Below are 13,697 nucleotides of genomic sequence, written 5' to 3'. Positions count from 1 at the left end.
TACCATAGGTGCTGTGTTTTGAAGACCCCATTCCTTCAAACTCTTTCCCTCCTTCAAAAAATCAGCCTTCAATTCTTTGTTATAAAATGTCCTACTCAACCCTATTCTTCTAGAACTTTGCTTTGTGATACCTTTACAAAAATAAAACATTCTATTTGATAAACAAAACATTCTATTTTATAAAGTAGAAATAATCATCTTCAAACTACAATTTGCATATTAACAGTTTCAACATTCAATAATTTCAGAAATTACTTTGCAGTGCTAAATATTAAAGCTGATTACTCCCAAACTCATCTTCATCAGTAAGGTAGATTTGAAAAACACTTATATAAATGTGTACATAAAACATTTACCACGTGGTCACAGAGACCAATCACCCTTGACTTACCACTTACGATCATTGTACATTCTATTAATTCTGTCCCATTCTGCATTCAACTGAGTTAGTGCATCTCCTATTTGTATTGCCTCAGGTCCAGATGCTTCTAATATAACATCAGGCTGCTTCTCATGTATGACTGCAATTTGATCCCCAAGTTTATCCAAAATATCTTTTATGTTCTGGAAGCACAGTAATGACACAAGGCATTAGTAAAGTCAACATCAGCAGGAAATAAAAAAAAACCAAAAAGCACACACGCACCAAAAAGCAATCTCTTCAAAATGCTGTTCCAAAAACCAGCATCTACAATACGACCATGACCAGCTGTATCAGCAGTTTACAGTTTAAATCTATTTTAGTAACTGAACTGAATAGTTCATCACACCCTTTTAAACATGTGTCCTTCTCAGATTTTTACAAAGAGGATGAAATATTTTATATATCAAATTTGTCCCTAAGGTAAAGGGGCACACCATATTTCTCAAAACAGCAGTATCTTCATTATTAAACAAATCTGCCCATATCATGAAGACACTGAACATACTCACTCCTTATGTAAAAAAAGGGACCACAATATTTTTTTATTATGCTTCATGTGGCCTCCCATTTGCACAGAACTCCAAAAGTATAAAGGTTTCAGATATAAATGATAAAGATAAGGTAATCAATCTCAAATATCATTGAACTATGATGTGAAAATTCCTTTAAACCAGATGCTGTTGTAAGACTGCCTTGGTATTCAGAGGACAAAGAGTCCCTACACACAGTGGAATTTACTTATCTTTTTGAATTTAAAAGAGTAATGCTTCTAAAAATCCTATGCTCTGCTATTTGCTTCTTCTGAAAACATCCTTAGAATATACCTAAACTTCAAAATCAGATGAGACGCACCAAAATGTAGTATTTAAAACCCATCTTAAAATAAACACTCCTAGTTGTACTCAAGGGAGTATAGAAACAGAGTAAACAGGGACATAATATCATCAACTAAACAGAAAGGCTGCCCACTTTGTCAAAGGCTGGCATCATTCCTCTATTTGCTTATGCAAACTATATAAGAAAACAAAACATGAAAAATGGAAGCATGTACACAGCAGAAAGAAAACCAGGTCAGAAAAGCAGACTGAAATTCTGAAAAGCTTTTAAGGGACCTGTAAAACAGTTGCAGAAACATCTGATCTGGCTCTTGGGTGAGAGGCAAAGCCTGACTACCTCAAACGTGGACCCTGCTATGATTCCCAATCCAGGGAGGAACATCTACACTGCACCACACCATGTGTAATTCCCAACTCCAATGGATGTTTTCTGGAGTAATCTCTGTATCGTGCTCTTTTGTATGCTCAGAATAAACTGGGACTCAGACTTTTACATACTTTACTCACACTTGACAGCAGGATTCAGTATTTTCAAACATACTTTCTTCATCCCCTTTTGAAAAAGGTCAAATCCTTAACTACTTCCTCATCATTCATCACACAGGTAAATCCACTGGCTAACAATAAGAAGTGGGAGTTTAAAACTGAATGCACATTGATGCTTTGCTAATTAAAACAGGGACCGTCATCTTGCGGCCTCATATACAGCTTCGTAAAAAGTGAAGAATTTCCCTTTCTCCTTCCTCTACGTGAGCAATTGTTTTCACACAACATAAAACCAGTAGCTGTATTAAGGAGATCAAGCAGGAATGTTAAGGAGAGTGGTTTTAGCATTTCTATACATGTTATGCAGACTACATGATGCAAAACACAACAGTGTCTCCAACAAGTTAAACCTTGCTCCCTCAATCTCCCACCCAGCACTTTGTATCCAGATTATGCATAGAAAAAAAAAATTGTCAACATAACTGTTGTTTTTTAATTTTCAGTGTATTTTGATCCCAAATATATGGAGCAAGAACAGAAATACAGCTATACAGCTGCTAAGGTGAGGGTCTTTCTTCTGCTGTTCTCTTCTCCACTCTAAATATAATGCTTAGGCATGCAGTACCTTCAGTGCATCTTCCTGAGATGAAAAATCCTCATAGATGCCAGTATTTAGCTCTGGTGCATTCAGCAGAAGTTCAACATCAGCCATGGCCAGCAAAACTTTGTTGATTTCAACCAAGTACTCAGCTGAAAAAGGCAAGGTCCTAACCCCTGTGGCAAATTGGCCTTTTAACCTCTGCTGGACAGGGATTGCCTGAAAACATCAAAGTACCTTTTAGATTTCAAACCACAAGCAATTTTATGAAAAAAATCTTAAGTCAGTAAACTATATTCAGAATAAGTACCTTTCTACATTAAAAGACAAAACAAAGGCCTTTCTAGAAAGGTTACATAAATTCAGAAAGCTTCAAGTCCTGCAGAAGACAGTTTCTACATTTACATAAAAAGTTAGAAAACAGTGGATATCATGCTTCACAACGACCCTGTATAATTCATGGCTAAAATTCTGGGGAATGAGAAGGGCACTGCTGTTTCTCTCACCTTGATCCTTACCATTTCCAGAAATTACACTTCTTGATGAAGCCTGTCTCTAGTTGTGATTATAACCCACTGTCTGCTTCCTTTATCATCAAGGACTCCCAAAAGTTACCAATTTATTTTTTTCCTCTCCATATTCTTTTCAATAACCATCCCCAATCACATTTCCCAACCATTTTTTAAATAAATTAGTGTGCCACCAGTACCCAATATGTTTTTTGGAGGAATATGAAACACTAACTCCTCAAGAGCTTGGCAATTGTTTCCTGCTCTGGCTGCAAGACTAGGCTATCTAGACAAGTATCATGTTAGCAGATAAGACAGTAAGAACAGTAATTTAATGCAGCTTTTCCTTGGCTCACAAATGATGGCCTGCATCAGAAGCATTAGGAAGCCTTCTGCAAGAAGCTATACTCTGCCATGCCTGGCAAAATCAGCAGAGGCAGGTGAAGCAGACTGAAAGAATTTTTTTGCTGAAAAAGTTTCTTGTCAAACAGGATTCTATTACCATCTCTGAAAACAGCCCAGTTCTTTAAAATAATCGAATAAAAAGTAAACCCATCTCCAAATATTGAACAATTCAACCAATTTCTAAATCACCATCCTGTACTTGGTGAATTTGAGTCAAGTAAAACAGAAGCATTGGATTGTGTTATTTATTTACTAACAGCTGAGAATACACTTAAGAGAGTACAGAATAAATTTATGCTCACAGAAATTCCAGCCAGTGAATGTGACATTGCAATTTGTCTGGTTTGGGTGAACACATGAAAATCCCTAGCACAGCCGCCAAATAATAAGATATTAAGCCCCACTAACAAAGTTGTTTGCGAACACCTGTCTGTATCTTCCTCCTCCACATGTTTCTGAGCATTTCACTAAGTCACTCAGATTGCTCAGAACCCCATCCAACCTGGCCTGCAATGCTTCCAGGGATGGGTCTTCCACAACTTCTCTGGGCAGCCTGTTCCAGTGCTTCACCATCCCAAACAGTGAAGAATTTCTTCCTAAAATCTAATCTAAACCTACTCTATTTAGTTTGAATTCATTCTCCCTTGTCTTATCACTATATGCCCTTTTAAAAAGTCCCTCTTGATTTTTCCTGCAGGTCTCCCTTTAGGTACTGGGAGGCTTCTAAAAGGAACTCCCCAGAGCCTTCTCTTCTCCAGGCTGAACAATCCCTCTCACTGTCTTTATAAGAGCGGTGCTTCAGTCCTCCCTCAGCTTTTCTTAAGCATGCACAAATAGAAGAGTTAATCAGAGGTTATTTAGGAGGAAAACTGACTGAATGACTTAATAGTCCTTTTATACTTAATAAATGTGTCCTGTCAACACTGAAATTTAAGTTTGATCTCTCTTTAAATACTACTGCAGAAAGAAAGGGAATACGGGGTTACTAGTGAATATTTAAAAATAAGGCCTCTCAATAAGAACTGCTAAAAATAATTTTATTTCAGAGGTAAAAGAAAAATTTGTTTCCTCCTATACTTAGCATGCAGTTTAACCTGAAATTCAAAATTTGATTTCGGATTTTTTTCCCCTTTCCCGTTTTACGCTTAAAAATATTTTGAAACAAAATGTACCAAAGATTGAATTCAAGGAGATTTTCTGACTTGCTTCCAAGTGGATTTTGGAAAATACTGCCCAAGAAATTGAAATAAAATTAAAGAATTTACCTCCTTGCACTTTCAACTACATAAACATTTTAACCAGAAGTGGTTAGCCAAACAAATCTCAGACCTCATATTATTTATTGTCTTTGCAAATAGAAAATGAATGCAATATTCTTTGGAATAGAAACACTTTTTAACCATTTCTTGCCCCTTCTCACACTCAAAATATTTCAGAGCCAGGTTTCTAGTAAAAGATTTTCCAAAGCTCAATTCTCATGTCTATTCAATTTGTTCTTTTGTGCTAATTAATGCAATCAGCAAACAACGGTTCATATTTAAGTAACCCAGCTATAAGTATATATAAGCAAATATGGTTCATACTTAAGCAATCCTATAAAAAGTACATTAGGCAAACAAATATTTTTTTTTTATTACAAGAATAATACTTGAAGAGCCTTTAAGGTGGTGTCTGCGTTTCATTTTATAAAAAAAGCTGCACTGTGCCTGCAACAGCATATTCACTTGCCACCTGCTAAATTATCATTTTCACTTCAAAACAGCTTCCTAAAAGCTGGGGAAATCTCTCAGGAACTTTAGTCAACTAATTACCTCTGCAATTTAAAGTTTAATTTTTCCTTTCCCTCATTCTGAGCCAAGAATAGAGCAATTTAAATAAATACTAAAGCAAGGTTAGAAAAGAAAGACCTCAACAAGATACAAATTTCTAATGCAGGTTTTTCTTGCTAATGGATTTGTGGCAAAACTAGGGTTACTTAGAAGTACCTGCTATGCAGAAGGGTTACCAATATTTCAGAGCCACTTAACTCCATAATCCCAAGAAGCATATATGATGAGGAATATTTATGATCCAGCTACTTCTAGCAAATCAATATATAGATATGACCTTCAAAGCACCATAAATTATAAGTTCTCTCCTACACACTCGTTGACAAAAACATAATAAATAATGTATTACATAAAACCTTAAGTGGAGTTACTCTCCAGCTTGGCAGCTAAAAACTTCCTTTTCTTCCCTGTTTCTTCATTTCAAACACCAGATTCTCTTTTCTCTGCTCACTGCACCTTCCTTACATCAGTGAGGTGTTAAGCCACCTGCACACCTGTGGGTCAAAAACTCATTTAGTGCTTCTCAGTCCTGAGCTGAGATGAGCAACAAGCACTGCAGTTTTCAAGTCTGGTGCCTCCACTAAAATTCTGGGTTATCTAAACTGCTGATGATATTTAAGAACACTATTTCTCCCTCTAACAATGTTATGGTTTCATATCATTTTTGGTGTTCAAGATCAATTAGCAGAGCAGGTGAAAGAGCAAGTCATAAAACTAAAATAAGGCCACTTATTTTACAGGCTGGTTTACCCCTCAAATATCAGAAAATTAGAGACACAAGCACACAAAGCAAAAGCAGCAGTTTCAGTTTCCAAGTTTCACAGCAGTACTGAAAACTGCTGTGGTCCCTCTCTGAAAGTCTAGCTGACTCAGCCAGACCAGAAGCCACATCTGGAAGAAAAAGAATATTCTTACACAATTTAACTAATTCTGAAAAAGGATTTTTCTCCATCAAAAGTCTATTGTAATTGCTATAGTAATCCAAATTTACATGATATTCTGCATTCAGTAACCAGATTCAGTAATCCAAGAATGGATCCAGTAGTACCAGCTGCAGTATATCCCTAAGGAAAACAGCTTTATAGGAAACAAAGGATCTCCCTTAGAGAAGATCAGTCAATCTGCAGTAAGACCGACAGTGACAAGAGAGACCAGTTTGTGCCACAACTGGACTGCTCCCATTAGCAAAGAGTTATCCAAGTGCACCTTTTTCCCATTTCAATTCAGTAATTGATTCACTCAAAGCATCTGATGGTCAAGCAGAAAAACCATATCATATTTTACTTTAAATGTGCATGGATCCCCACCTCCTTCAAACAAATTCCCTGACATTACTCAGGTCCCAAGAAGCTCACATCACCAGCAGGCACTGCTGGAGACCCAACAAAGCAGTCAGATGTCAGACAGTTAAACAGACCCTGGGGCCATCTTTGCCACCCAGCTCCACGTGGGAGGCTTATAATGTGAAACAGTCTTTCTAAAGAGAAGCAGATTTAAAAGGTTTACTTTCACAGCTGATACCAAATAGCCTGTGTGATCAAGGAGGGCAGACCATCTATCATAGGCAGCCGAAGCCACATAGCATTATAGCTGTGAATGAGGAGCACCACATTATGATTTTGTGGTGTGAGTTTCAAAACAGAACCAGAGTATTTTACCCCTGCCAATTAACCCCAGTTAATTGGTGCTAGGTTAAAAAGTTACAGAGCAGTCAAAAATATTGATAGCTGTTAATTATGAAGCTTCATATGCAGAAATTGAGAAGTACTTGAAAGACTGCCTAGCCCCCAAGCTCATCTAAGAAATTACTTACTGATTCACAAGGTTCCTCACTGTTATTGCCTAAAATATTAATGTAATTACCATGCAACAAAAGTGTTTTGAAGGATAAAAAGGAGAAATAAAAAAAATTCAAAAACACCCAAAAAAAAATCCACAAAACCACAAAAAAACAAACAAAAAAGCATTTGTACCCTCAACAATTATGACATACAATTTTCTGGGCAGTAAGTTTTATCAGACATCCTATTAAGTCAGTTGTGAAATTGTTTGTCAAGACCCAAACACACATTATCAGAAATACTTCATCTGTCTTATTAATTTTCATTGTGTATAGTAATATCAATCACATGAGGGCAGTTATCACTCCCTAAGCACTTTAGGCAGTGAAAGGCATCAGAGTAGTTCAAATATCTTGACCACAGGATGCAGAAGCATTGAATTTAAGCCTCAAACAAGGATTTTATCATACCTGCACCAAACTAATATTGAATCAAGCTGTTTGAGTCGGGGTATCAAAAAGGGTTAAATATAATCCCCATGGATCAAGACAGGCAAGAGAAACTGCCCTGAATCATGCCCACCACCCAGATCACGCTCTAAGATTTAGGGATGGGGTATTTTGGACCTATGATGACTATGTAGAAATCCCAAACCAATATATGCTGATAATTTCCTAATGAAAAAGGAATGCTGTCATTTAGAAAATCCTTCTTTCCATAGAGGTGTCAAAAGAAGAGCCATTAAACCCTAATAACATAAATCTCTAAAGCTCACACATCGCATTCACTGTTTGCTCTAAGAAATAAAAGTCTCCTTTACCTGTAGTTTTTGTTCATCTTCCACACCCTGTGGCCCTGACAGACGGTCCTCAGCCTCATCCAGCCACTTCATTAGATTGTCATGTTCCTTTTTATACTGTGAAAACACCGGAGAGACTTCCACCACCTGCTTCCTTTGAAATGACCTGTACTCCTGCAATCCAGTGTATTAGGAAAATATGATATAAAAAGAAAGTAGTAGTGAACAGAACAGGTCTTTCTTACTTGAAAAACACTTGAGGGATTCATTTGAAGAAGAAAATTCTAAAATATGCGATAGTAGTAATTTATTTTTTAATAGATATATTCTATTTATCTGCACAGACATGTAATCAAAGCCAGCCTGAGGGCCATACCCTGCCTTTGAACTACATCTCATCTTACCAATTCTAATACAGTCCAAACAGGTGAGTTAAAAGGAGTATAAAAATATGGATCCCCTTTGTTCTAGACAAGAACATTTTTACTATGGCATGCATATGAAAGCACTACAACATACTGGAGTCCACAATTAACGCTATCACCTTCTATAGGAAGCAAGAAGAATTTGGGAGAAGGCTCATTCACAGAAACATCTCCAGCTGAGAGCTCAACAAATAGGTTTTTTTACATGTATCTGTCGTAGTCACTCTTCACACAGCCTAGTGGTGGAGATAAACCTCTGTTCAAGGCCAGCAAAGACAAACGAAGCAAATGCAATTCACTGCACCCATCTGTGTAAATGCATATAGGGCGGCCCTCTGTGAAGCTGTGAAAAGGACTTTAAAAATCAAAACCACTCCTGCCAAACTTAGGGATGAAAAAATTCATATTTTGGAATTGCAAAGATTCAGAGAGTCAGATTGTTGTACGCACATTTAACTCTCTCCTAGAGAATTTTACATGCTAAAAAGTTGTAAGTTGCAAAATATGGATAACAGGTTGTAGAGTGGGATATCAAAGAGGAAACTGCATAAATGAGCTATAGTAACTATCATAACTGTACCTGCACACTCTTGTACTTTTTCTGCAGAAGCAACAGCTGTATGCGGATCTTCTCTCTCTTATGGTCCTCCATAGGCTGCTGTAGCAACTGCCCTCCTCTCTGCAAGACTTCTTCAATCTGAGCTCTTTCTTGATCCAGCTAAAATTACACAAATCTCTATTATCTATGGAAATTAACTGTAGAAACATTAACTGCTCAGATATCAATAGAAATGCTAGAAAACTGTTGTTTTATTATCCAAATGGGACCCAAACAAATTCAAGCAGAGAGATTCTCTTCCACAACTACCAAATCCTAAAATCCAGCTTGTTCACTCCATAAACTTCATAAAGAGATACACTGCAGGATACTTAATGAGTCAGCAGCAGGCAGCCAAATCAATAGGGTGCTATGACTTTAGCTCCTCTTCTATTCTATACATTCCTTGACAATAATAAGCAAGCTCGGAGCAGAACAGCAAGAAAACAAAAATTTAACAAACATAAAAATACCACAAAGGGAAGCCTATGTCCTATAACAATAGGTCCTTCTATAGAGGTCTTAGAATTTGCTTTCTGTGGTACACATGGCATTTTTCATACACTTATACTCAGCTTTCCAGATCAATTTATAATATTTGAAGTGCTTAAAAGGAAGGCAGAGTGGCCTGACAGGACTTTACCTGATTTTTGTAGGCAACAAGGCGAGAGTGGACAAGATGCTAACAGGACTGTGACAGTTCTATAAGGGTGAATAGCAGTCTAGATAAGAATCTAGATAATAAATTTGGTTCCAAGTTTTTATTTGGACTTCTAACATAGAGCCATATTAAAAGACTCTTACTTGCACCTTATCTCACAAGCATCCATTGACACGGTCTATGCACTGTGATTCAATATATCACACCAGTTTAAATTTGAACCCCATTACTTATCAGGAAGGATGCCTTTTAAAGAGCTGCTTTGAATAGAAGACAGAAGACAGATAAACAAAAATCAGAGTTCATTATCTGTATTATATAAAATCATGACAAAAATACAGACTCAAGTATGACTGGTTACTCTCAGCACACCAGCCAAGAGGCAACAGCTATAGGAGAAGTATTGGAAAATTGAGCAGTATTTCCAATAACCAACTAATTCTCTTCATTTTCTACCCATATCTTCAGGAGATTATAAGAATTCCCCTGTGAAGTCTGCAGCAATGAAGACAAAATAGAAAGGGAGTTAGTCAATTATTTAATTGATCTATTGCTCACAAACCTTTTCATCTTCCCCACTCAATTCCAGATGCTTTTCCACAACTTTTAACACATTCTGTATGTCACTCTCAAATTTTTCCACGTCTGTAAAAGCCACTTTAACTTCATGGGGCTCTGACACAACAGGAAGTCGTTCTTGTCCAAGAAGCATCTGCAAAGCAAAATACATCTTTGTTCAAGCTGAAAATTTAGTCTGAGCTGTCACATACAGCTTAATGATTTAAAACAATTCTCCATGATCAGTTTACAGGACCATCAGATATCAGCATACATAAAAATTGTAAGAGTTGTTTGATCTACCTCTGAGAGTTAGCTTGAACACAGCGTTCATAGTTATTACCAAGTTTCTACATTCAAACTTCAACCTGAGCATTTTGGTCTCAAAATAAATGAAAAACTTCCAGTTGCACTAGCTTATGGTGTTGTACTGTAGCTCATAAATATGTACTACAACAACATATACATTTTTCTGAACAGTTGTTTGTAAATTTTCCCATACAACTCAAGTGATCACCTGTTACTAAGGTGAAAAAAGCAGTTGGTTTAAAAATCAGTCTATTTTTCACATATAAATATCTACACTTAAAAGAGAACCAAAAGCAGTGAAGTGCTGTTCCAATAAATAATGATCTATCCACTACAGCTAATTGACATCATTTTGGCATAGAACTCCCAAGCATGTTCTGGGGCTCATTCATCCTCACCTTGGCACTTTTGATGTGCTGAGAGACCTTCTCAAAATTACGGTTCAGTTCTGCCAGTTTGGGTTCAACAAGTTCATGGCATGACACCCCCCGACCATTCATTAAGATGATAGCCTGATCACGTACATTATCCACTCGAAGACTAACATCATCTAATTCAGATGTTAAGCGCTAAGAAGTGAAAAAAAATGAAAATGGTTATGGGTAGGCAAGGAAAGAAACCTTTAAAAATAAAAAGTAAGCAAACCTGACAACATAATTTAGAATCCAGAAGTTGATTGGTAACATTTCGACAGTTGATGTCAACATTCCTACCTTCACAGTTTCCTCCTTTTTGCTAGCTGACTTTTTCTCAATCTCATCCAGCAAGGCTTCAGCCTGATACAACCAAGTACTTATGTGGGCAACATTTTCATCAAAAATTTCCAGCTGGTTCTGATGATTCTGGGAAAAGATGAAAAAAAAATGTATCAAAATGAGTAACTTCAAAAAATTAACAGAAAAGATCCCCATCCCTCCTCCTTCCCCCTTCCAAAAAAAACCCCAAAATGTCCCATAAAAAAAATAAAAACCCTGCAACGCTGCCAAAACCTATATTATGAGTAAAAAGGAGATGAATAAAACAACTGTAATGGATACACTTTGGAAAGAAACACTGGAAATTGGATTGTACCTTTTATCTTCAACAGTATTTACAAGAAATCAATTTTCACTCTAGACCCCTTGACATTATTGTTCCTAATTCACAGAAAGGGAAACAGAAGTAACTGAGGTAGTCTGTACAACTAAATAAGGATAGACAACGTATTACAGCCAGACCACAATAGTTCAGTCAATCAAAAAGCCACAATTTTTTTAATCAGCACTAGCAGGTACAACAGTATGCACTGTGTGCAGTTGTTGGGGTTTTTTGATTGGAAAGGGATTACACCAAAGCTACAAATTATAGTAGAGTTTTGATGTTTTACTGATTGCATTAAAATATCTTTCTCTTGAGAAAAGTCACAAAATTGTAGACATGTTAATTAGGTCTGCTTTCACATGCAGTCAGAAATTGCAACAGGTGCCACAGACAGAAGTAACATGTTATTCTGTGTGACAAAATAAAGCTATCAGATTCAGAGAAGTACCCTTCTGTTTAAGATTCTTACCCCAAAAAAGGATAGATAAGCTTTGATCTTTTAGACTAACAAAACAAAGGGAGAGAGAACAGAGAGGTCTGTGATTGCTCTCCATATCACCATCAAGACACTTATAGTTTTCCACAGAAAAAGAACAGTTTAACCTAACAAAGCACATAGACAATACTCATCACCAGACGTACATAACTTAGAAGTATTTAGTTTTGGAGCATCCTTACAGCATTTACAAATAAGAACAAACTACCTGACTACTCCTAACATGGACTCATTGGATTATGAAACAAACAGTATGACCTGCAAGAGGCACTAGACAGGAGGCGCAGGGTTCACCATCTATGTATACCTTTAAGTTTTCACAATTTCAGCCCATATCAGGGGCTTCTGAAGGTGGATTGTCCTAACTAGCTGAACAACACCAAAATATCTTAACTATATAAAAGCATCAGGTTGATACTAGCATCAGTTGTTTCATGTCCATTTAGCATAATTAGCAGCTTTAAGTGTATAATATGCTTAGTATATCATTTCTTCAGCCAAACAGATTGCTGCTGGCATACTCACACACTTGCATTTATGGGCTGTCCAAAAGAGTAATAGGCTGACACTCACAAGTGCTTAGCTGAACACCACTAGGAAATTATCAATTGTCCATTAAATAGCCCATCATCTGGGTCTCAAGGACACAAAACCACTCTGCTCATGCTAGCACAGAGGCTGAATGTTCAGGCTGAATAAACAGCAGCACACACAGCAGCTTCATGGAAACCAATCCTTTTGGGCTAGTTCCTGTTGGTTTCCACTTACATTAATCAATTCATCAGGTTATACAAAGTTACCTAGAATACAAGATCCAACTTCTGGGCTCAAATTAACAAATGCTTCCATAACCTGGTGGTTTTTTTCACCTCATTTTAATCTGGCAGAATCACCTACTACCAGTTAATGAGTAAACCACTACAAGCAGTTTTGTGAATGCTTGTAGGCTCCACAACCCACTCAGTCTATGTACAGTAGAAGATGCACCCTTTTAGGACAGTTTAGAAAATTACTTATATGCACAACGGTACCAAGAATTGTGTTAAAAGCTAAACAACAAGTGGACAGAAAAGGCTAGTGCTACTGGTGCAGCAAAAGAGACAGTGATAAAACATTACTAGAGAAAAGGTACAAGAAGATTAACATGCAAATAAGTACAAAAGATTAAAAATATAATGTGGTGGCACATTAAAGGGGATGAGAAAGAGATTAAAACAGATACGTGAATTAAGTGCACGCTGGATTTTCTACAAAAAATAGAAATTACACCACAATGTCTAAGGAGAGTAAGAATCCATAAGAGTCCTAACACTGAATCTGGGAGAAAGAGAAAGGCAAAAGAAGTTCAACCTAGTTTTATTCTCTGCAACTAAGCAGGTTAGACACGCTACGCCAAGCTAACTGTCTGTCTGGGATATTTACAGTTTCATCACACTCCAGATTCTGCTATAAAGCACATGGCACCAATGCCTATCAACACATCTAAACAACTTGTAGAACAGTTTTCCACCTTCCTCATCGTATATGACCTCATGACTTACCTCTCCATCTGCAGATTTACAAGATGTCCTTTCCGCATTTCTTTAAGTCCATGAGGCATCATAGACATTCACTTCACAGTAAAGTGAGACAAGTGAAAACTACAACTGCTCCAAGAGTGTGGAGGGAGAACTACCCTGAGTATTTCTCACACATGCAACTTACCAACAAGGTGTCACACCAGTCCTCAGTCCAGGTTCGAACTCTGCTCCAGCCAGCATTAAGAACACACAGTTTCTCCTCCAGGACAGTCTCGCTCCCCTCCACCAGAGACTGGAGGGCGGTGCAACTTTCTGTGATACTCTTCAGATCAACTTTCCTCCTTTCCAGCTCTCTCAGCACATTCTGAAACAAGTGGACCCAT

General features: G+C 37.2%; 1 protein-coding gene across 6 annotated transcripts in view; it reads right to left on the bottom strand.

Moving 5' to 3' along the window:
• The window catches only part of UTRN (utrophin), a 368,491-nt gene that overhangs the window by 228,833 nt on the left and 125,961 nt on the right, over window positions 1–13,697 (bottom strand). For 5 of the 6 annotated variants that reach the window (XM_051811059.1, XM_051811060.1, XM_051811062.1 and 2 more), the window contains 8 exons: window positions 13,499–13,678; window positions 10,932–11,060; window positions 10,617–10,787; window positions 9,914–10,063; window positions 8,673–8,810; window positions 7,689–7,841; window positions 2,372–2,563; window positions 392–564 (listed from right to left, as the gene is read on the bottom strand). In XM_051811059.1, the coding sequence (XP_051667019.1) occupies window positions 392–564; window positions 2,372–2,563; window positions 7,689–7,841; window positions 8,673–8,810; window positions 9,914–10,063; window positions 10,617–10,787; window positions 10,932–11,060; window positions 13,499–13,678 (1,286 nt within the window). The remainder of the gene's footprint in view (window positions 1–391; window positions 565–2,371; window positions 2,564–7,688; window positions 7,842–8,672; window positions 8,811–9,913; window positions 10,064–10,616; window positions 10,788–10,931; window positions 11,061–13,498; window positions 13,679–13,697) is intronic. The other variant, XM_051811061.1, reaches the window with a different exon arrangement.

The sequence above is a fragment of the Manacus candei genome, unplaced genomic scaffold, assembly GCF_025592945.1.
Source record: "Manacus candei isolate 608988 ecotype Guabito, Panama unplaced genomic scaffold, ASM2559294v1 h1tg000081l, whole genome shotgun sequence".
In the NCBI taxonomy this organism is placed as follows: Eukaryota; Metazoa; Chordata; class Aves; order Passeriformes; family Pipridae; genus Manacus; species Manacus candei.
The sequence above is the reverse complement of the archived record's forward strand: the minus strand, read 5'-3'. Positions and strand labels throughout refer to the sequence as shown.